Consider the following 24,290-nt stretch of genomic DNA (forward strand, 5'->3'; position numbering starts at 1 on the left):
TATGTCTGCAAAGGTATTGATGGCACTTTCTCGCACCAAAGATGATCATCGAACCTTCCTTCTCAATTTGGGCGTATTTGTGCTCTGCATCAGCCACAATCTGTGAAGCACATGCTTATTGGGTATTCCTCTTCATTGGGCCATCTGTGAGCCAACACTATGCTGATATCATAAGGGAAGGCATCACATGTCAGCACCAGATCTCACTTGGGATCATAGTGTGCCAACACATTACATGATGATAGCTGCTTCTTCACTTCCCTAAAGGGTACATTTTGGCTAAGATACCATTTGTAAGGCTGACCCTTTTCCAATAGCAGATATAAGGGTGCCAGGGTGGAGGCAAGCTTAAATATGAACTTTCCGTAATAATTCACCAAGCCAAGGAAAGATCTAAGCTTCGGTAGAGATGTAGGAGCCAGAGCACCTTTGATCGCCCTCACTTTATCTTCCAACAGGTGTAACCTAGTCTTGAAGGTCACTTGGGGTGCCTAGAACACACAGTTTTCCCTTCAAAGTCAAACGCCTGTCCAAGGACTATGTCCAAGTTCTTAAGATTACCTTAAGATTGGTCTTCCCTGTTATTAGCACATCATCCAGCTAAATGGCAATCTGGGGTAGACCTTGTAAAATGTTCTCAATCATCCACGGAAAAATTGCACAGGCTAATGATACCCCAAATGGCAGGCAGTGTATTGGTACAAACCCTTATGGGTATTAATTGTCGCATTCTTCTGGGAATCCTCACCTAACCACGATTACGTGACTCATTTCCAGCTTCGTGAAGGATAGCCCTCTGCCAGCTTTGCATAGATGTTCTCTATGTGAGGACTGGGTATTCATCCAGCCGCAAGAAGTGGTTTACCATTTGTTTGAAATCTCCACAAAGGCAAATCGACCTGTTGGGCTTCACAATCAGTACAACTGGTGCTGCCCATTTCACCAACTGGACTGGTCTGATGGTTCCTTCCCTTTCCAGGCTGCTGATTTCTGACTCTACTTTTGCCCATTGGGCAAATGGCACTGGGTGGGCCTTGCAGAATCATGGAATTGTTTCTTGGTCAACATGCTAGGTGGCTTTGGTAGTCTGAGTCAAAAGGGGTGGCACTAGAAAAGTACAGCAGGCCAGGCAGCATCTGAGGAGCAGGAAAGTTGATGTTTCGGGCATAAGCCCTTCATCAGGAATTCCTCCTTTATAGTCCCTCGACCTTCCTGAAAAATGTTCAGCTGTTGAATTCAGACTTCACTCAGGCAGCCGTTTTCTAATTGAAAAATGTTGAGCCAATCAACCAATTGCATCCCATCAGGCTTGGGCCCGAGTCTTTTACTACAATCAGTGGTAACTGAACTAGCTGCTTCCCATAAGAGACCGGAACCAAAGTTGGACCCTTAATCTGTAAGGTTCCCCGGTATAGGTTCTCAGTCCAGCCAAGGTCTTACACAAAATAAAAGGGTTGGTGTCCAGAGCGAATTTTGCTGAAGACTGGTTCTGCGATCACTGATACAGCCGCACCGGTATCAACCTCCATTAGAACCGGGACACCATTTAACCAGACGTTTATTTTGATTGGCTCTGATTTGGTTTTTTTTTTAGATTAGATTACTTACAGTGTGGAAACAGGCCCTTTGGCCCAACAAGTCCACACCGACCCGCCGAAGCACAACCCACCCATACCCCTACATTTACCCCTTACCTAACACTACAGGCAATTTAGCTTGGCCAATTCACCTGACCCGCACATCTTTGGACTGTGGGAGGAAACCGGAGCACCCGGAGGAAACCCACGCAGACACAGGGAGAACGTGCAAACTCCACACAGTCAGTCGCCTGAGTCGGGAATTGAACTCGGGTCTCTGGTGCTGTGAGGCAGCAGTGCTAACCACTGTGCCACCGTGCCGCCCATTCATGCCACCGTGCCGCCCATTTGTGCCACCGTGCTGCCCATTATGTGCCACCGTGCCGCCCATTAAGTTGCTGGGTAACTTCACTTTTCCAGACCAGATGTAAGTGGATTTTTACAGGATATGCACTTTCCTGGATACAAGCCTATGAGTTCTCTTGCTCAATTCAGGCCTAGTCGGCCTCTTTGGCTATCTACAATGGCTTGCCGGCCTGGATCCTGAAGAAAGTTTTAACCATTTGGCCAAGGATTTGCTTTGTTTTGGGGCTTTGCTTTGGGCTGGCCTAGAGTCCCTCTGTTCAGGATATGTCCTGAGTGAGGTAATGCAATTGCCTTCCCTCAAGTGGTGTTCTCCAAGTTCAGTCAGCCTGGCGAGGGTGTTCACTTCCATTGGCACACCCGGTAACTCATAGGCTCCACTTGCTGCATTTTCCTACGATAAAGCCAGTTGTAGTGTCTTTGAAATCCAGTTGGACTTCAGCTAGTAGGTGTTTTTGCATGGTTACATCATCAATCTCATATACCAAATGGTGTCTCAGCATCTCATTAAGGGTTAAACCAAAGTCACAAGCCTCTGCCAGTCATCTTAACCGTGTCAAAAACCCCAACACGGATTCCTTGAACTGCTGAGTAAAATGGATAACATCTCAGATGTAGAGGAGGCTTGAGTTTGTAATATTCCTTAACTAAATCTATCAACTCTTGAAAAGGTTTTAGTATCTGGTGCCTCAGGGAAAATTTGGCTCCTAATAACAAAAAATGCTGTGGGTCCACAGGCTGTCACGAAAATTACTCGTTGGGACAGATGAAAGGCAATGTCATTTGCCTGGAAAAAATAACGCATTTTTTCCACATACTGGGCTCAGGCTTTGGCAGCAGAATTGATCAAGTCAAGCTTCCCAAATAAGAGCATGATGGCAGAAATATCTACCCCAACTCAAATATGACTGCCGTGAGTGAATTTCTTCAGAAGCATATTTTTTCTCTCGTTGCTTCTGAAATAACTCCACAGAGGCCAGTATCCCGTCACCAAGTCACTCTTTATTTACACATGCATACAATGTGACACAGATCTGGCTTCCTCAGAGCCAGCTCTCAGAATGAGCAGAACCTCTGACACTCATGTTTTTATCTGTCAGCCAAGGCTCCCTGATTGGACCAGATTAACAGCCCCAATCAGGGAACTCATATTTATGAGGTCCACCTCGCCGACCTTGTTACAATCACTGCATATGGCTCAGAGCTGCAGTGGATTGCACGGCTAATGGTCTGAATTACAAACTTGCTAATAAGCGGTATTGATCGTTTGGAGATGTTGCTTAAAATCACCACAGAGCCCATTCTAACTTGACTGGCCATCACCTCGTTGGCATGGATGTAGAAAGCAGACAGTTATTTGTACACAGGTTTCAGGTCTTGTGTGCATTGCGCAACACAACAGGTTTGGGTGGGGGTGGAGGTGGAAATGTAAAAAAAGTTCTTAAAGGGGCATTGTCTGCATCAAAAAAGTACTTGGCAACTGTTTGTCAATTGCTAATTTAAAAACTGCAAGGTTATCTTGAAATTTGACATCATTGTAATACAAAACTCGTCTCTGGAAGCAGCTCTTTTTGCAAGCAAGGAAGACACTGAGCACCCCAAACCCCACCACCTCCCCACGTTCCACACTTCCCAGCACTTTTTCCTGAGAACAGTCCCCTCTTTAAACGTTGAACCAAGCTGTTGTAATGAATGATAAACCTGATTTTGTGCACAGGGAAAGTTGAAATATCAACAGGATGTGGTGGCGGGGTACTGGGGGAAGAGGAGGGACTAGTCTAAACTGTATTGCCTGAGTTAATTAGTTTGGCTTACTGGTGAAAGTGTTCCTCAATGTTCACACTCCTCCAGACGACAGTCTTTAATTACAAAGTACTGGCACATCAAATGAATTGATGTATTCCTTGCATCTAGTCTAAGCCAGCTACCAGGAACAAACCATCCAGAGTGTGTATATTTATCTCTCAGTCACCTCTCCTCTCCAGTGCACACTGTCACATATCCAGCTCTAGGACAGAGGATGAGCGAGAAGAAGCAATATCCTGCCACTGTGGCTTGATAGGCCTCTGATGACAGACATGCAAATACCTTGAGGTGAGTTACATGACTGTAATCCGATTCAGTAGATGAGAAGATGTAAAGCATACGAGTGGCTAATTAATGACATCAGCTCTGATCAGCACCTGTACTCCACTCTGAGATTCTGCAGTGAAAACATGGTACATCTTTAAATTGGCTTCCCTTTGGATTTTCATGTGGAGCTGTCATTTTAAATGAATGTCAGCTGTGGCTTGGGGGTAGGCCTTTTGCCTCTAAGTCAGAAGGTCATGGGTTCAAGTCCCAATCCCGAGACTCAGGCACATGATCCACACTGATACTCCCCTTGCAATACTGATGGAGTGTCAGAGGAGTTTTCTTTTTGGATGGAATGTTCAAAAAATCATGGTCGTTTTTTGACGATGAATAGGAGAGGTGTCCTGGGTCCTATATTTATTCCTCAACCAACAGCTAGAACAGATGATCTGGCCATTTATTACAGTGTTGTTTCTGGGACCTTGACGTGCACAAATTTTGCTGTGGTGTTTCCTTATAGTTCAAAAGTACTTTATTGGTTGCTTTGGGATGTCCCACAGTTATGAAAAGCACTATCTAAATGCAAGTCTTTTTCTGTCTCCAGGTTAAGCCTGGAAGTACTTGGAATTACAGCGAAGATTTCTGTGCTATTTGTGCGTTAGACAGCAGGAAATCCAAGAAAGCCAATCATATGAAGGAGATTGCAGATACATTATTGAGGACTTTCACTGGTGGAAGCACAATAGGGCAATATAATTTTATACAATTTCTGCAAGTATATAGGATCATTGCCTGTGCCCATTTTGTCTTTCAGGTCCCAATATAGAATTATATGCCCTCTGAGCTCAAAACAAATTTGATCTTTGAATGCCTAGGTGTTACATGATCACTGTTACTGATGAATCCCACCTTTCCTGTGCGCTGTTGATGATGTCTTGTTATGACAATTGCACTTTTGGGGAAAGAATACTTTGGGGCAGTGAGTCATGACTCTATTTTGCTGGAAACAGAGTGCAGGTACAATGAAGCTCATTCTATTTTCCGGAATGATTGCACGTCACAATGGTATGTTCCCAACTGGGGAACACCTTCCAGTACAAACCCTATAAGGAGTTCATAACTTATTCTATTTGCTGCATGTCCCAAAGTTTCACCTTGCCAAGACCCGTGAAAAGCAGGATGGAGGAATTCATGAGGTAAAAACAATGACTGTTATTGCTGGAAACCAGATTCTGGATTAGTGGTGCTGGAAGAGCACAAGCAGCATCCGAGGAGCAGTAAAATCGATGTTTCGGGCAGAAGCCCTTCATCAGGAATTCATTGATGATCCGCTAACTTACAAACTAAGGCAGTCTGTCAGAACAAGTGCAGATTGAAGATGGCTTCTGGTGGGAGCTGTTTCTTCCAGGTCTAACCTACATTCTCCAAATGAACTATTCTCTGCTTGACCACTTCTGACAATTCCTGGGCAGTTCCTTTAATCCTATCCTTTGCTGCCTATTGTTTTTAATGCACGATAATTGTTTTGTGATGGCGGCTTCATAACGTGTGATGCTGAACATCCAATCTACTGCTTTTCCGAAGGGATTCCTTTATAGAGGAATAACTGTGCTGGTGGCCTGCTGAGATTCTACTACCCTGTATCACGTTGTGCCATGCGTGGCAATGTCCTTTAACTCGTGTTGGCCACAGCTCCTGCTTCCTGGGTTCCTCCATTATAAATGCAAGGATTACAGTCCAGACATGGGCCTTAGAAGGCACTTAGAATGAGTATTCACTCAGACATTTCACAGCAGCAGTCTGGATGGCAATGCCAATTCCTGCTTCAATCCATTTCCATCTGCTCTCCCAGCATCCCAAAGCTGGCCATAAGTTAACATTTAGATTACTTACAGTGTGGAAACAGGCCCTTCGGCCCAACAAGTCCACACCGACCCGCCACCCACCCATACCCCTACATTTACCCCTTACCTAACACTACGGGTAATTTAGCTTGGCCAATTCACCTGACCCGCACATCTTTGGACTGTGGGAGGAAACCGGAGCACCCGGAGGAAACCCACGCAGACACGGGGAGAACATGCAAACTCCACACAGTCGCCTGCGTCGGGAATTGAACCCGGGTCTCAGGCGCTGTGAGGCAGCAGTGCTAACCACTGTGCCACCGTGCCGCCCACTAAATTTGTAAGTTGGGAGTTAGGACCTGCAGCGTAAGGATTTCTAAAGAAGTGTTTTTGATTTGCACTATCACTGAGTGCTCTGCAGAAGATTCCACATTAGTTGCTATGTGTTTCAAGGTGGGCTACACCTCAGATAGGTGTGCCAAAGGTTGTGAATTTCAAGCTCATTTATGGTCATCCGCATAACTGTGCACACAAGTGACTTATGTGAATGATGCTCCTCAGGCAGAAATTTGGCTTGTTTGCAAACCCAGTGAGATCTGAATCCTGACGTGTTGGAGCAAAGGCAGCAACTATCACAGGTGTTCTACCAGTAGATGCATGGCCTTGAGCAGGCAAATATAATTTGCTCCTTCTGATCTGTGCACAGTAACTCGCTCCAATATTTACCCTTTATCCAGCACCACTTGATACTGGTCAGTATCAAGTTGTTGTTTGTCCGAGCTTGCTGCGCTCAAACTGGCTGTTATTTATTTCTAAATGAACAATAGTTACTACATTTCAGAATCTACTACATTGGCTGAAAAGCACTTTGCAATGTTCTGAGATTGTGAAAGACAAATGCAAGCCTTTCTTGTTTTTCTCCTCAATATTGTTGTCTGGACCGTTGCCGGAGGTGCATGAGGCTGTGCTATAGAATGGCACTGATGGTGCTGTGAGGAGTTGACTTTCTCAGGAGCAGTGACAAGCTTGTCATGAATTTCCACTGTTCCTGAGAAGACACCCTCAATGGATCATGTGCTTTGACATAATCCAGTGTCACTCAGTAGATGATTGCATGACTGATCATTACAATACCAATCAGATGGTTTGAGGACCATGAACAGGAAACCTTTTCCAGTTTCCTTGATGCTCTCCCACCCATTTTTAATCAGGGGTTGCCTTCTTAAATGGGGACAAGGTCTTGAGTTCTTTGAATAGGCAGTGTCATGGTCTCTTCCCATTGGTTATATTGCCACCTTCTAAAGTGCTGAGATACTATGTAGATGGTGGTGTCTACACAGCTTCAAAGATTGGTCAGAGGCAAGCATTTCCCTACATGAAAAGTTGCTGTGCGCACAATGTAGGCATTTTGACTCATCTTCTGCGTGGGAGAGTTAATTCACACAAAGTATCCATTGCTCTGGTCCACATCTGTTGTGCTGATTGACATCTGCTTGCTAAAATATGGCATGTTGTAGCTTCCTTTTGTGCCCAGTGGTACTTTTGATCTTGCTTTTGTAGATTTCTTTAGATCCGATAGCTGCAGTCTGTCAGGATGCGAAATATCATGCTGTGCCTGGATTTTCTGCATCACATTTAAATCATGTGATGGATTGGTCATTAGGCTCATTAATTGATAATTGGACTATTAAATAAGCATTGTTGAGATCCAGATTGTGTGTGTGCGCGCGTTGGCTATAGTTCAGCAGGTAGCACTATAATCTCGGCTGACATTCCCAATGCAGTACTGAGGTGTTGCTGCACTGTCAGAGATAAAAGATCCCACAGCAATTACCTGAACAGCAGATATAATTATCCCTTAGACAACAACAGAAATATAGATAACCTTATCAATATCACCTTGGTTTTTATATAGAGCTTACTGTGCATAAGTTGACTGCCATGTTTTCTATCTTTCTTTTCTGGCTGTATTCTATAAATGCAAGTCTTCTTTCAGATGACCATGATGTATACTTTTGACGTTTCCAGCTCCTCTGGATTTATCATTTCTTATCTCCTTTCAGTTCTATCAAGGGCATATTATTGGCTGTTTCTGCTCCTCACTGTCTCTCCTGTACCAGGTGCTTCTGAGAAGAGCAATCCTACAAACAGGCTGTCTTTCTCTCAATCCATGGAGAAATGCTTACTTTGCCTGACCACCTGACTCACTGCTTCCATTGCCCAGGGAATTCGCAATGTAACAGCTGACCTGCTCTCCCTGATCCTGTATTAGGGCATTAGCATTTTTAAAGGTGTTGGTTATTCTTGACCTGCGTGCTTTATTAAAACCCTGTCATGAAAACAATAAGCAAGTAATATATTGCATGAGAAAGTAAAATTCTAGGTCATATATTATGCCTGTTGCTGCTGTGTAAAGTGTAAGCAATGCGCATAATCCCTCAAATCTTGCTGAAATGGTCACTTCAAGGCCATAGCATGACAATACATTGTGCTGCTCCATGGCTCAATTGGTTGACACTGTTTGATGTGTTACTGAGTCACTCTAAACCACGCATGTCCTCAGATTAATTAATTCCAGCTCTGTGTTGAAATAGTTGATCCCAGCCATGCTGGACACCATTGAAAAGAGGGATGTGGTGAGTACTCTAGGTTCCTGCTCCTCCTCCTCCTCACTTTCCGTGTGTGTGTGTGTGTGTGTGTATAGGATCAAACTTGGGTTATGATTTCTACCACCACTTCTCCTCACCAACACTGTGCAGATTCATGTGAGGAATGGTACTTGAGTGAGACACCAGGGGGCTGCTGGCACTTATTGAACTCTACCTCAACTTGACTCACCATCTTGAGGAGAAAGAATTACAATTATACCATTTGATATCAGTCAAAAGGTATGACTGATTCTATAATGTTGGACCAGACAAAACATGCTCTGTGATGCCCTGTTTTAGTTTTTTTCAACACACAATCTATATTTTGAATGCACTTACACCTCTAAGATTTGCTACTCACAACTGCCCGGCACTGAGTTTAACATTGGATCACCTGTACAAACCTGTACAGCATTTTTTGATTTTCATAACTCAGTCAAGTTCCAAAGGTCCAGTCATACCAGGCAGAATTCTCCTGCATCTCCTAACAGCTGCCTCTAAAAGCCAGTGGCTTAGGAACATGATATTGCACCAACCTTCCAGGGAAAATGAGGCAGGGTATAAGGAGAGTCAGGAGAGAAGAAAAAAAATAGCACAACAAAAAGGCAACAAATGTGATCGAATAGTTTGAGGTTACTGGTGACCAGGAACTGGGTTGGCGAAGTAGGGCCTTTCAGCCAGGGTCAAATTCTGACCTAGCTTGCTGAAACAAATTCTCTGTTCTCTGCTGGGTGAAAGGGCCCTATGTCAAGTGAGTCAGGAAAATAACAATATAATCACTAGTTCACAGCATGTAACTGCTGATAATCCAGCCCACTATAACTTGGATGCCATAAGGATAGCTGATATGCAAAATCAAAACGCTGCATTGCTTCCAAACCCTGCCGTACTGGAGCTCGGGTTTTGGCACCTTGTTGGAACAGAGTACAGGGGGCTTTACTCTGTATCTAACCTGTGCTTTATCGGACCTGGAGCTGCTTTGGGCTGTCAGAGCTAGTCTTAACACTACTTGATCTGTCATGTCTGAGTGCCTTTGTTCTGATCAGTGCACGGGATGTAAACTAGATCAAAACGGGCCTTTACATCTCCAACCACCATGGCAACTTTAGCCAGCTGATGAGCCAGATCTTCAGGTGACTTCCTGTCTGCTGTTCAGAGACCAGTGCTGTCATTATTTCATGCGCTATAGCAATCAAGTCATGTGATACTGGCATAAGGTGCTTGGCTTTAATGTTATTCTCTCTCCCTCTTATGTCTCCAACCCTGGCCCACTCATTCTCTTGTATCACAACCTTTCTTTTAATTTCTCTTTCTCTCCCTCTAATTGTTTGTTCCTGTTTCATTTCTGTCTCTCCTATTTCTTCATTTCTTTTCTTGTCTTCACTCTGTCATACTCTCGTCTCCTATATTTTTCTCTCTCTTCTTCACCTCTCCATGCCTTTCTATTCCACATTCTGCGCCCTTCTGTGTTCCATTTCAGTGGCAGGCAATCTCCCTCACAGTGATTGAAAAGGTGCAGATAGCTGCCATCATCCTTGGCTCCCTCTTCCTAATTGCTAGCATCTCCTGGTTAATTTGGTCCTCCCTCAGTCCGTCGGCTAAGTGGCAGAGACAGGACCTGCTCTTCCAGATCTGTTACGGCATGTATGGCTTCATGGACATCGTCTGTATAGGTAAGCATCTCTGTGTCAAACATCAAACTGTACATCGTACTATGATCAGTGTCCTCTGAACCTTTCTTTCTTGTGACTTCTAAAAGGTCAAATATCCCAGTTTGCACCTCTTCCTTCCATACTATGTTGAAATCATGGTCTCCAAGTTTAATTTTCCTAGGACCTTAAGGTCGAACATTTCTGCCTCCCTTCCTCTGATGAGTTCCAAACTTTTCAAACAGAGGGTCGATATCACTCAATTTATCTTGTCTTCTTTAGTTGTCATTTTGGCTCAGTTGGAAAAATGTTTGGCCTCTAAATCAGAAGGTTGTGGGTTCAAGCCCCACTCTAGGACTTGAGCACATTATCTACGACTATCACTATCCAAGCTGATGGAATGCTGCTCTATTAGAAGTTCTGCCCTTTAGCTAAGATATTAAACTAGCGGCCTGAGATATTAAAGATCCAATAAGGTACTCTTTGAAGAAGAGCAGGCAATTTTTCTGCTGTCCTGGCCAACATTTCTCTCTGAACTGACTTTGGCAAAACCAATTAGCTGGTCATTCATCTCACTGCTGTTTGTTAGTATTACCTTGCTGTGCGCAAATTGCCTGCTGCATTTGGCTTTATAATATGACTCTGTGTTCCAAGCAATTAATTCAGTGAAATGTTTCTGAGAGATGTGATAAGGCGCTATAAAATTGCAGCTCTTCCATTTCTCTTCTGCCTTTTTTTCAATCTCAGTATCTGGCACTGTTGGTTTTCACCTGAGTATTCACCATTTAAAAAAATACAAATTGCTTGTCAACATGTCATACTATCTAAGTTTTCCTGAGCATGTGCAGAAAGGACTCAAGACATCACGGGAGTAGAACGTTCCTCCATAAAGAATTATTGACAAAGAGTGGGCCAAAGCTCCCGTGTTGCACTTCGCTATCTGAGTCAATTTAGGGGCCGAATTTTGTAATCCCATTCATAAATAATAAATCAGATTGCATTTATTTGTTACTCTCAAACACAGTCAAAATCTGTCTGAAAACTGTCCTATCATTTTACTTTTATGTCCCATGTAATTTATATGCCAGTCTTTTACAAAAATAATGTTTATGAGCTGTGCAATACAAACTCAGCAAGTCTTAACAAAAGGTTATTTGGATTTACAACCAGGAGCCCCAGGTTCATCCCAAGCTTTTCTCAGTTTGACAGTCTTAGCCTATGTTAGCTGACCGAGGAAGGGGCAATGGTAGGGGAGAGTTTCCTCTTCTCCCCCACTACACTGTGCCAGTTGTCCGTTGATCAGTATTAAATATCCATTAGGAATAAGTAGTGATTCAGTTACAATGCTGTGGTGGCCTGCTGACCATCATATGGCCCACAGCAGTTCTGATCAAGATTCTTGGGTTATATAACCAGAAGTCCCACTGAATCAGACTGTGGAATGACATTCTCACTAAATAAACAGATCACCAGTGGCATTGCTTATAGTAAATCTGAGAAGATATTGTGTCATAGTGACAGGTGTATGATATTGTAAAATGTATCATAAAAACAAACAGTGTCACATTGTGCTCAATGTTTCTGCACAGGTGTAAAGGGACTGTCTTAATACCTTTTCTGTTAGTTTGGTGATGCACTTTTATAAGACTGCAAAGTATACTCAAATCCAGCCACGGAATATTGTCGCTCTGCTTGACAGAATCACTGCAGTCAAAGCCAGGCAGATCAATAGACTGGATGATATTGGTCCATCCTTTACAGGGCTGTCAGTTCTCTGAGATTCTGTACAGAGCAGTGTAAGAATTGTTAAGCTCCATGGGGACATAAGGGGGCCTTGAGATTTTGTTTCAGTCCACACAGAACAACAGCAACAACCTGCATTTATATAGCACCTTTTTAATACAGTAACACTCACCAAGGTGCTTCACACGTGTGTTAGCAGACAAAAAAATGACACCAAGTCCACGTGATTTTAGGACAGGTAACCAAATGTTTGACAAATGAGTTAGGTTTTAAGGAGTGTCTTAAAGGAAGCGACAGGGCAGCAGAGAGGTTTAGGAAGGGAATTCCATACCAATGAGTAATTCCTCACCATTCCTCATGCCCGTGGAAGACTCTTCTGGATGGTGTTAATATCTGAAATTCTGCATCCCACTTTGCAATGGGCCAAGGTCAATAATTATCTATTGCATAGTTGCCAAGTGGTTGCAAATGGTGCACACTTTAATCTGTTCAAGAATTCCCTTGTTCTCAAAAGGGTTGAACCTGTTTTATTAGAGTTTGCTTCTGACCATAGTGTTCCATCCCAACCACTATAGCAAGACCTCTTTGAAAATAAGTAGGAACTAGAAGATTTTGGATAACCCGATGACTGGTAAATGGAGCACTGGGAGCATATGCACAAATCAATTGTATGGAATTGTCTGTAAAATTTTCCCAACAGGATCTGATTTAATGCTTTTAAATTTGCAACAACTCTTGTGTCTAATCATGAAAGATGACCTTCAGTTTAAATAGTCTGCAGTTAATGCACCATATCAGCCTGACCTTCTCCATGCAACGTCCATTGGGATTTGTTGTCTTGTACACAATAATTCAGCTTTGCCTTGAGGCTAATCAGGACATTCTCTATGGAGCAGCAGGTGACTTTTTGGATACTCATAGCGCAACAAGGAACATCTGAAAAAAAAGAGACATAATCAAGGGCATGAAAAGGCTATTCAGCCCATTGAAACTCAACCCTTTAGTACCCAAACTCCCCAGCCTGGTATTGAGCTACATTTTCATGCCTTCTAATGTTTCAATCTCTATGCTTGTTAAAAGGGCAAATCCCCACATTTCAACAGGTATAGCCATCACCCTTTTTATTTGGAAATACCTCAAAAAAAATTGCCCCGGGATCTGTTTTGCAATTAATTCTTGAAGTTAAATTTGAATGGAAGTTTTTTTTATATAAATTTCACACTTGCCATAGTTTTGAATATCTTGAACACCCTTGGGGTTTGCAGGCTGTATTGTTTTAGATCACCATCCTGACTACAGGCTAACCCTCTCAGGAATACTGTTTTGAAGCTTGTTGACATAATGAAGCAAATTCAACAATATGCTCATCTGATCATGTCGGCTTTCAATGCACAACCAGCAAACTATTCCATTGGCATTCAAAACACAGGACATAATTAATTCTCCCTGCCTTTACCCCCCCATTGTTCCTGGCTTCCACTCCAAGGCAAGGATAATAATGGAGAGGAGAGGGAAAAACTGATTAAAAGGGCAGCTATTAAAAATTGTTGTGACTGAAGGATGCAGTGGGTCGGGTCAACAGACAGCCACATCTTGTAAAGTACTAAATGGGATTAACCTTACTCTGTTGAAACAAGAGGAGGCTGAACATTTTATATTAACAGCATTAGTGCAGGTCATACTTGCATTTTTCATAAATCTTTATATACAAAATCAAATTACATTTTCTCCAGGAATTTAAGGCCACATATTTTACGAACTGTTCATTTTATAGGATGGGGCAGGAATTGTAAGGGGGCACTAATTATCTCTATTCAAAAGAACGATGGTTGCCAACTCTGGCTGGGTATATTCACAATCTGCCATACTCCCACAATTGGTCAATCCTCCAGATGGTTCTCCACAGATAACTGGAAAGTGTTAACCAATTTGATTCAACTTGTCTTTTGGATGAGACAATTTGTTCTTGATAGCTCCAAGATTTTGATAGCTAATAATCGAAAATGTTCAAAACTTAATAATTTCCCTGAGGTTTTTTTTTGCCTGGGTTTTACTTGTAGCAATGTCCTGTTGATTTAATCTTTAATTCGTGGAGAACTTCAGGGCAATCCTGGGGAATGGGAAACCCATTATGGAACACCAGATTCCAAATTGTATCCTTTTTAAAAGAAGTTTTACTGAGTAATGGTGCTTTGACTTTTGTTCTAATCTGGGCAGAGAGTCATTTTTTTAAATGCCCCCTTCCTCAATTTACCTTTGTTTGTGGGGTTGACTTTGTGTCGAGGCCTTTTCTGAATGCTTACTCCGTGAAACAGACACTCAATTTGTAATGAAGTTGCCTTGACATTGGCTCTCCCTCATTTAACCTAGAGTCTGCAAAACCTTCAAATTCAAGTCTTACTGTCTTAATTTTAACAGAGAGAGAGGGCTATCTGAGTTGTCACCTGCACTCCCATAAAAGGCAATATTGCCTTATGGATAAATCATTATCTCATATTGAGCTTATGCCTTGTTTCCTCTGTTTATTAATCTTAGTAAATCAATAAAGGAAATAATGTAATGACCCAACTAAATGGAATTCTGAATGATTTTGCAGGTCAAGTGTGGCCAACTGAATGGGAGTTGAACCACATTGTCAGCTTGGGATGTGTTGGCTGAATAACATAATGAATGACACTGAAGTTTTTGAGTTTAAAAATTTGAACACTCTTTTCCAGGCCTCATCATTCATGAGGGATCATCTGTGTACCGAATCTTTAAGCGCTGGCAAGCTGTTAATCAGCAATGGAAGGTACTGAACTATGAAAAATCCAAGGACCTAGGGGAAGCCATTAGTGGGACAAGCAAGACAGGGGGAAGAAATTCACGGACGAACCATTCATCAAACAATGACAGGAGTTCCACTCAGCGCACTGGAACCATTTTGAATCATCACTGTGGATATACCATCCTGCACATTCTCAGCTATCTGAGGCCTAACAACACTCAGAATGGTAACAGCTCAAATAGAGAGCTGGTCATGCGAGTTACGACAGTCTGAAACGAGATATAAAGGAAAACTTACTGTTCACAAACTTTACAGACTCTCCACAAAAAAAACAAATACCACCACCAGGGTTGTGAAAGGATATTAACTGAAGTCTCAGAATGAAATCAGTAAGCTTGGTGTGATGGAACGGAAAATAGGCCTGGACACAGGCCCCAGCCTCTACGCCTGGAATTCGCCATCTTTGTTTTCTAAACTTTTTTTTAAAAAAAATCTCACTTGAAGGAAGCTCAGAAACCCAGACCCAGTATTTTATAAAGGAGAGAAAAAAAGAAACAAACTGAATCAATGAATAATGGAACGCAAAAGAGTTTGTATAAAAACTGCCCCCCCAAAAATGTGCAATAACGAACATCAGTTCCAATATGCTGTGGGATCTCGGCAATAAGTTATCTCTGTATTTCACCTTTTAATTTAATGCATGTCACTGTTTTCGTCTCCTCCCACCTCAAATTGGGAGAAAAATAATTTATATGCAAATGGTGGTCTGCAAATAAATTTGTTTTTTTCAGGTGGGTGTCCTCAGAGTATTCAGCAAATTTTAAATATAGGTTTGTGAAGAATTTCTGGATTCATTTATGTACAATGCCCAACGTGCCACTGCATCCTAGTGTAACCTATCTTGGTCCCACAAAGTATACAAATATCCTCATTAGAGTAGCCTATCATGGTGTAACAAAGTGTACATGTCATACTCAAGAATGGCTTCTCTTGATAACATATTGCATTCTATCTTGTGCAGGGCACTTTTTTTCAACATACATGAATACAATCCAGGGTAAGGTTCCTATATATATTTGAACAAAAGATCTAATTAGCAAACAGAGGATTTTAACACAGACCTGTTAAAACTTGTCTTGTATTAATATCATACAAGCATAATTCAACCCCACCAGGTAATTTGGCTAAATCCTCTTTTCAGTTTCATTTTATCTATTTAGTTTGACTAATGTTTTCTCTGTTGATTGGGTTGGACAGAGGAGACGATAGTGCAACATAATAAGAACCCAATCCCTCTGTGCAGAATGTGATCTTATGAGACTCAGTAAATATTGATGGGCAATTGGCTTTGATTTCAAGACTTCTCAATTACCAATAACAACCTCCCATTCTGCCTGAATGCTGTGTGGAGCTGGAGGTTGAGGCTTCATGCAACTGACATCTTGAAACTCTCTAGCAGGTCGGAGATCTGTACAGCCGGAGAAGTGACAACTTTGATCTTTTTTGCCCACAGTTTGTCCATTAAATTGGCAGTGAAGGTGCCCAATGAGCACCCTGCAATGAATGACCCTCTATCTTGGCTGAAAGAAGTTTAAAAAGCGGGTATGATACAGGGTGGCATGGTGTTCAGGCTGTGTGGAAAATACAGCTGAAGGTCAGAAGTGAAAATGCAGCGCAGGGCTACACAAACTGGAAAGCCTTCAAACTAAAAGGATGCTAATGGAAATCGTGATGCGAGTCACATTGATTTAGGAAGCTAATAAAGTGAAGATGTGTTGCAATGAATTTGCCAAAACGTGGAATACAATATCTCAATCCAGCTACAAACTGTTGCACCCTCCAAATACAGCAAAACGTAGATAATATCCAGGTTTGAGCAAATAACATACACGCCACATAGGTGTCAGGCAATAACCATATCAAATGAGAGAGGTCATAAACTTCGGCCCTTGACATCACTAAATCTCCCCACAACTATCAACATCCAAAAGACTACCATTGACTAGAAGCTGAACTGGACTAGCCGTATAAATATTGTAATTATAAGAGGTCAGAGGCTAGGAATCCTGTAATGAATAGCTTGCCTCCTGACTCCTCAAAGCCTGTTCTCCATTACAAAGTACAGGTCAGGAATGTGATGAAATAGACTTGCCTGGATGACTGCAGCTTCAACAGTATTCAAGAAGCTTGACACTATCCAAGACAAAGCAGCACACTTGATTGGCATAAACATTCACTCTCTTCGGCATGGTTGTACAGTGGCAGCAGTGTATACCATGTACAAGATGCACTGCAGAGATTCATTAAGGCTTCCTAGACAGCACCTTCCCAATCCATGACCACTACCATCGAGTAGGAAGAGCGAGATAGTTCTAAGTTAGGATTGTGTGTGACTTAGATGGAAACTTGTGGGTTGTAGTGTTACCATGCATCTGCTACCCTTGACAAGGATGTTGCCAGGGTTGGAGGATTTGAGCTTTAGGGAGAGGCTGAACAGGCTGGGGCTGTTTTTCCTGAAGCGTCGGAGGCTGAGGGGTGACCGTACAGAGGTTGATAAAATCATGAGGGGCATGGATAGGATAAATAGACAAGGCCGTTTCCTGGGAGGTGGGGTGGGGGGGCGGGGTCCAGAACTAGAGGGCATATATTTAGGGTGAGAGGCGAAAATTTAAAACAGATCTGAGGGGCAACTTCTTCACATAGAGGGTGGTCTGTGTATGGAATGAGCTGCCAGGGGAAGTGGTGGCGGCTGGTACAATTACAACATATTAAAGGCATCTTTAAAGGTACATGATAGCAAGGGTTTGGAGGGATATGGGCTAAGTGTTGGTAAATGGGACTAGATTAGGTTAAGACATCTGGTCGGCATGGATGAGTTGGACCGAAGGATCAGTTTCCATGCTGTACATCTCTATGACCTTTTAGATAGTGTCCATGATGTGGAGGTGCTGGTGTTGGACTGGGGCGGTCAAAGTCAAAAGCCACAAGACACCAGGTTATAGTCTAACAGGCTTATTTGAAATCACAAGCTTTCGGAGCACTGTTTCTTCTTCAGGTTTTAGATAGTAGAAATAGCAGGTTAGGAAAATGCTATTGAAGGAGGTTTTGAGAGTTGTGGTAGTGCATCTTGTAGATGGTACACACCACTGCCATTGTGTCCATGGTGAAATGAGTGAATGTTGAAGCTGATGGATGGGATCTGAAAATGTGTTGCTGGAAAAGCGCAGCTGGTCAGGCAGTATCCAAGGAACAGGAGATTCGACGTTTCGGGCATAAGCCCTTCTTCAGGAATCATTCCTGAAGAAGGGCTTATGCCCAAAACGTCGAATCTCCTGTTCCTTGGATGCTGCCTGACCTGCTGCGCTTTTCCAGCAACACATTTTCAGCTCTGATCTCCAGCATCTGCAGACCTCACTTTCTCCTCCTGCTGGTGGATGGGATGCCACCCAAGAAGGCTGCTTTGTCCTAAATTGTGGACAGACTTCGGGAAGGTAAGAGGTGAGTTACTTGCTTTGGATTCCTACCGTCTGACCTCCTCTTGTAGCCCAGTATTTATGTGGTTAGTCCAGTTCAGTTTCTAGTCAATGGTAATTTTTTTATGGACAAATGTTGATAGTATGGGATTCAGCAATGGAAAAGCCATTGAATGTCAAGGAATGATGGTTAAATACTTCTTTAGGGTTGGTTATTGCCTAGCACTTGTGTGGAACAATTATGACTCACCATTTATCAATGTATCCCCACCTCTTTGGGAGGAGATGGCTGAGTAGCATTATTGTGAGACTAGTAATACAGCAACACAGGTAACATTTTGAGGACCCAAGTTTGAATCCTGCCATGGCAGATGGTAGAATTTGAATTCAATAAAACTTGGGAGTTAAGGGTCTAATGATGACCATCAAACTATTTTTGGTTGTTGAAAAAATCCATCTGATGCCCTTCGGGGAAGTAAACTGCCATCTTTATCTGATTTAGCCTACATGTGACTCCAGACCCACAGCAATGCAGTTCATTCTTAACTGCTCTCTGGGCAATTCGATCTGGGCAGTTAACACTAGCCTGGTCAGCAACACCCATATCTTGTGAATGAAGAAAGAAGTGCCTAAACCTGGCTATTGTCCAGGTGTTGCTTCATTTGGATATGGACTGCTTCAGTATCTGAAGAGTCACAAAAGGTGCTGATCATCAGCGAACATCCACAATTCTGACACGAGTCAAGTCTCAGAGATGATGCAAGATGGTGCTGGATATGGTCGACTCTTTGCGAGCTCCTGCGTGCAGATCTAAGTTTCCTATTTCCTACAATCATTCTACACTCTTTAAACTTCACAGCATACTTTTAAAAATTACTAATTATTATTTACTTATTACTAATTGTTATTTACTTATCTATGCTATTTAACTCTGTGATCTGCCTGTATTGCTCGCAAAACAAAGCTTTTCACTGTGCCTCGGTACACGTGACAATAGTTTCAATTCAATAAACACATAATCCAGGCTGATGCTCCAGTGCCATACTGTTAGTGTGTTGCACTGTGAGAGGTGTCATTTTTTGCATGAGACAATAATCAGAGGCCCTGTCAAGAGCATGTAAAAGATCTTGCTGGACTATTTCAAAGAACAGCAGGGGAGTTCTCCCAATTCTGAGGAAGGGTCACCAGACCTGAAATGTTAACTTTGATTTCTCTGCATAGATGCTACTAGACCTGCTGAGTTTTTCCAGCAACCTCTGTTTTTGTTCCTGATTTATAGCATCTGTAGTTTTTTCGGTTTTTATTTCGTATTTAACTCACTGTCACATCTCTTCGAAGCATGCCCACCTTGAAGATCTGCTCCTCTCTCTGATGGGATTTCCGTTTCAATCTGTTCTCCAGTCCACTGACATTAATTTCACTGTCATTCCTGGTGTTTGATCAGGTATTTGCTAAAACTCGTTTCCACAGCCAAATCACATTCCCAGTGACTGCCTCTGGCTCAGATTCACCCCACATGGACTTCAACTGAAGTTTCATCCCTTGTGCTTTGAATCCAGGAACATTCCTTGTTCCAGTTCTATTTTGGCCCCCACCCACAACTCTTTCTGCAAGATATCGATAATGCTTCCCTCTCCTGTCCAAAATTGGAAAAGTTAATCAACATCTCTTCTAATTTCCACCCTGGCCTCCCTTTCACCTGGTCTATCTCTGACTCCTCCCTTTCCTTCCTCACCATCTCTGTTTCCATTTTTGGGGATAGACTGGCCACTAATATCCACTATAAACCCACCAAATCCCACAGCTACTTGGACTATACATCCACGTACACAGTTTCCTGTAAAGACTCCATTCCATTCTCCCAGTTCCTCCTTTTCTGTCCAATGAGGCCAACTTTAACAAAGGAGTGTCCGAAATGTCCACTTTCTTCCTCAACTGAGGACTCCCCAGCACTGTTGTGAACAGGGCCCTCAACCGGGTCTGACCCATCTGCACTTCTGCCTTCACCCCCTGTCTTCTCTCCTGTACCAGCGATAGTGTTCCTCTTGTCCTTACCTACCATCCTACAAGCATCCACATCCAGAAGATCATCAGCCACCATTTCCACTACCTCCAGCGAGATGTCACCACCAGACATATTCCCCTCCCCTCCCTTGTCCACCTTCCGCAGAGACCATTCCCACCGGGACACCCTGGTCCACTCTTCCTTCACTCCCAACAATCCTCCTACAGCCCCACGATACCTTCCCCTGCAATCGCTGAAGGTGTAACACCTGCCCATTTACCTCCTCCCTCCTCAGTAACCGAGTGCTCAAACATACCTTCCAGGTGAAGTAGCACTTTACCTTCACTTCTCACAATTTAGTCTACTGCATTCACTGCTCACAATGTGGTCTCCTCTACATTGGGGAAATGAAGCTTAGACTGGGTGACCGCTTTGAAGAACGTCTACACGCTGCCTACAAAAAAGACCCTGAACTTCCATTTACCTGCCAGTGTAACACACCACCATGTTCCCTGGCCAACATCTGTCTCAGGCTTACTGCAGTACTCCAGTGAAGCTCAGCACAAGCTGGAAGAACAACACCTCATTTTCTGCTTGGGGACCCTGCAATCCTCTGGACTCAATATCAGGTTCAATAGTTTTAGGGCCTGAACTCCCCAATGTCCTAGTCCCCAATAACACACGCCAGGCCTTGTTATGACATAGTCTGCCATTAGACACTACCTATTGTTAGCCACAAACAATCTCCATTAAGAGCTATTCACCCTCCCAGCCAGATCATTACTGACTCTTTTGTCTGTTCAACTGTTCTTCTCTCTCTTTGGGCTGTATCCCTACCTATCATTTACTCCTTAGCCCCTCCCCCACCCTAGCTTCTGCATATAAACCAACATTTTCCTAGCTACCATCCGTTCTGAGGAAAGGTCACCTGACCCAAAATGGTAACTCTGATTTCTCTGCACAGATGCTGCCAGACCTGCTGAGCTTTTCCAGCAACCTCAGTTCTCCCAGTGTCTTGCTAATATGTATTCCTCATTCGACATCTGATTCTGATCAGAATCACATTACAGTTTGTGAGAGTTTGCTGTGTGCAAATTGTATGATATGTTTCCTACATTACAATAGTGATTACACTTCAAAAAGTACTTCATCGCACTTTGGGACTTCCTGGGCTTATACAAGTTTTTTTTTCCCTTTCCTTCGACAGCTATCCACTTGTATTTCACTAATCATCTTGTACCATTCCTCAGCCAGGTGAGAAAGTTCCAGTCTATTAAAATGATCTCCCATGTACGCAGGACCATCTTTGTAGTTTCTACAGTTGCTGTGTGTCATGTCCACCTGAGTTGTACAAGCCAATGAGGTTCCAAGTTTTTGTTTCCAGTCTGTATTGTTTGCTGGTCTTAGCTTTGAAGTGTAGCAGGGTTTCTATTAAAGTCCCCTGGGTTAGGTAGGAGCATGGAGTCAGCTAGGGTTCCCATTCTCCTGATCTCTGTTTAGTAAACATGCACAGGGACAGACATGGAACGAGTCTTTGGCACAAGAACCTTTTATTGAATTTTATTGAGATTTCCCTGCAGGACCATCTTTCAATAACTCTTCTGCACATCGTATGACCTGACATGGTTGCTGGTGATGCCATCGGTTATCCTACCGGTGCAGTAGTATCTCCCTATCTCTGAACCAGGAAGCCCGGGTTGAAATCCCACCTGCTCCAGTGGTGTGTAATAACATTTTTGAACAAATTAATACCTGCCATCAGCTAACCTATTGCTGGTGTTTTCTGTAATACAAGTGAAGCAGCTAACATGTAGACATTGGGTTGATGGCATGAGGCTTGAGTGTGCTTTCCTTTCCCTACATAGTCAGAAAGCTGTCAGCTCACATGTGAAGAAAGGAAATTTAGAATGGTGGAGTAGGCCTGAGACTGGGTAATAGTGCCCTTGGCATAGGTTTAACGCTTGAGAAAAATCAGGAGAGACGGAACAGACTGGTATTACAAAAGGTGGCCAAATATTGGCATTGTCCTGACTCTGCAGAATGTGTTGTCAACCAAGGCAACACCAGGTCTTTGACACCACCTTCCTCCAAAACATTATCACCGCTTTGTAAAACAGCAGATCACCTCACAGCATTTAGATTCAGTTGCCCATCAGCGACTAAGTAAATCTGAGATGAGATAGTAGTTTCTTTTCAATCAGCAGTTTACAGAAATCCAGATACAAACAAAATGCCTCTGAAAGCGAGTTTAGTCAGGCCTTTTTATAATACGCTGGAATTCCAAAACAGTCTACTAATGACAACTGGTTTCCTTTTCTCTGAGTAATATATCTCACTGTCTGATTTTTGGGATGATTTTCTGTTTTTCTTCTGTCCTGCACACTCCAGCCTCTCCTGAAAAGCACAGATTTCTGGTTTGATTTCACAGTCATTGACAGTTCTCTGGTCCCTTGACCAATTAGACTTTCTTTATGTGAGAATCTAAACACCAAGTTCTGGCAGACTGATTCACCAAAGGTTTGGGGGCATAAGAAAGTCCTAACCAAGTCCAGCTCAGAATGCCCCAGACACATCAATTCGTCAGGCAGCTTATGTGGTAGGTTTGCCTGGTACTTATATCACATCAGTTTTGATGCGATCAGATTGGAAAATATGTCTTCTCTTCAATTTGGGGACGCAAAAATGATGAAGAGAGAGCAGTTACCAGCCCACTCCAAAATTTTGATGTTCTCAAAGCTGTTCATTCACGTGGCTGCAGTTGCTCAATACACCAGTCCTGAGGCTACAATGGAAGAAAGAATAAGCCCAATATTATAATCAAGTTCTGGATCCTATTGGAATTTCTGGTGCTGAAAGTCAAAATTTAGATGGAAAGTGCCTAGAGCCAGAATGCAGCAGGTAAATCAGCCTGTTTCTATTCATTGTCATTCTAAAAACTATAAACCCAGTACCAGTGTCTCAGCTATGTGGAACTGTCTTACCCCACTACCTGTGCTGTACCCTGTTTGCATGCTCAACTCATTTAATGACCGTTTCACATCATGAGCAAGGAGCAACCTTTCTGTGCAGTAAATGTTGGACTCTCCTGTGTCCAACTATGAATGTAATTGAATCAAAACTGAGTGATGCAGAGTGTTGGGTAATGCAGAGTGTCAGATACTGCCCTTACACTTTGGCCACTGCATTGGATGGGACAGAATTGTCTCAAGTCATTCATGAGCTTATGACACCACTACACCGCAGAAGCCAAATGCCAACTGGAGGACACCTCTTCCTACTGCCCCCTCGACCATGATCCCACCCCCCATCACCAAGCCATCATCTCCCAGACCATACAGAACCTCATCACCTCAGGAGATCTCCCACCCACAGCTTCCAACCTTATAGTCTGGGAACCCCGCACTGCCCGGTTCTACCTCCTTCCCAAGATCCACAAGCCTGACCACCCTGGCTGACCCATTGTCTCAGCATGCTCCTGCCCCACTGAACTCATCTCTACCTACCTCGACACTATCCTATCCCCCCTAGTCCAGGAACTCCCCACATACGTTTGAGACACCACCAACGCCCTCCACCTCCTCCAAGACTTCCGTTTCCCTGGCCCCCAATGCCTCATCTTCACCATGGATATCCAATCCCTCTACACCTCCATCCGCCATGACCAGGGCCTCCAAGCCCTCCGTTTTTTCCTCTGCAGACGTCCCCAACAATACCCTTCCACTGACACTCTCATTCGTTTGGCCGAACTGGTCCTCACCCTTAACAATTTCTTCTTCGAATCCTCCCACTTCCTCCAGACCAAAGGGGTAGCCATGGGCACACATATGGACCCCAGCTATGCCTCTTTGTTGGCTACGTAGAACAGTTGATCTTCCGTAATTACACTGGCACCACTCCCCACCTCTTCCTCCGCTACATTGATGACTGCATTGGCGCCACCTCGTGCTCCCACAAGGAGGTTGAGCAATTCATCAACTTCACCAACACATTCCACCCTGACCTTAAATTTACCTGGACCATCTCTGACACCTCCCTCCCCTTCCTGGACCTCTCCATCTCCATTAATGACGACCAACTTGACACTGACATTTTTTACAAACTCACCGACTCCCACAGCTACCTGGATTACACCTCTTCCAACCCTACCT

At 43.3% G+C, this 24,290-nt stretch overlaps 1 protein-coding gene across 1 annotated transcript in view; it reads left to right on the forward strand.

Annotated features, from left to right (window-relative positions):
- The window catches only part of LOC132805769 (E3 ubiquitin-protein ligase MARCHF9-like), a 56,822-nt gene extending 41,461 nt beyond the window's left edge, over positions 1 to 15,361 (forward strand). The window contains exons 3-4 of the mRNA XM_060821012.1: positions 9,986 to 10,178; positions 14,615 to 15,361. Of these exons, the coding sequence (XP_060676995.1) occupies positions 9,986 to 10,178; positions 14,615 to 14,937 (516 nt within the window). The 3' untranslated portion in view covers positions 14,938 to 15,361. The remainder of the gene's footprint in view (positions 1 to 9,985; positions 10,179 to 14,614) is intronic.
- The last annotated feature ends 8,929 nt before the right edge of the window (positions 15,362 to 24,290 follow it).

Source organism: Hemiscyllium ocellatum, chromosome X, assembly GCF_020745735.1.
Source record: "Hemiscyllium ocellatum isolate sHemOce1 chromosome X, sHemOce1.pat.X.cur, whole genome shotgun sequence".
Classification (NCBI taxonomy): domain Eukaryota; kingdom Metazoa; phylum Chordata; class Chondrichthyes; order Orectolobiformes; family Hemiscylliidae; genus Hemiscyllium; species Hemiscyllium ocellatum.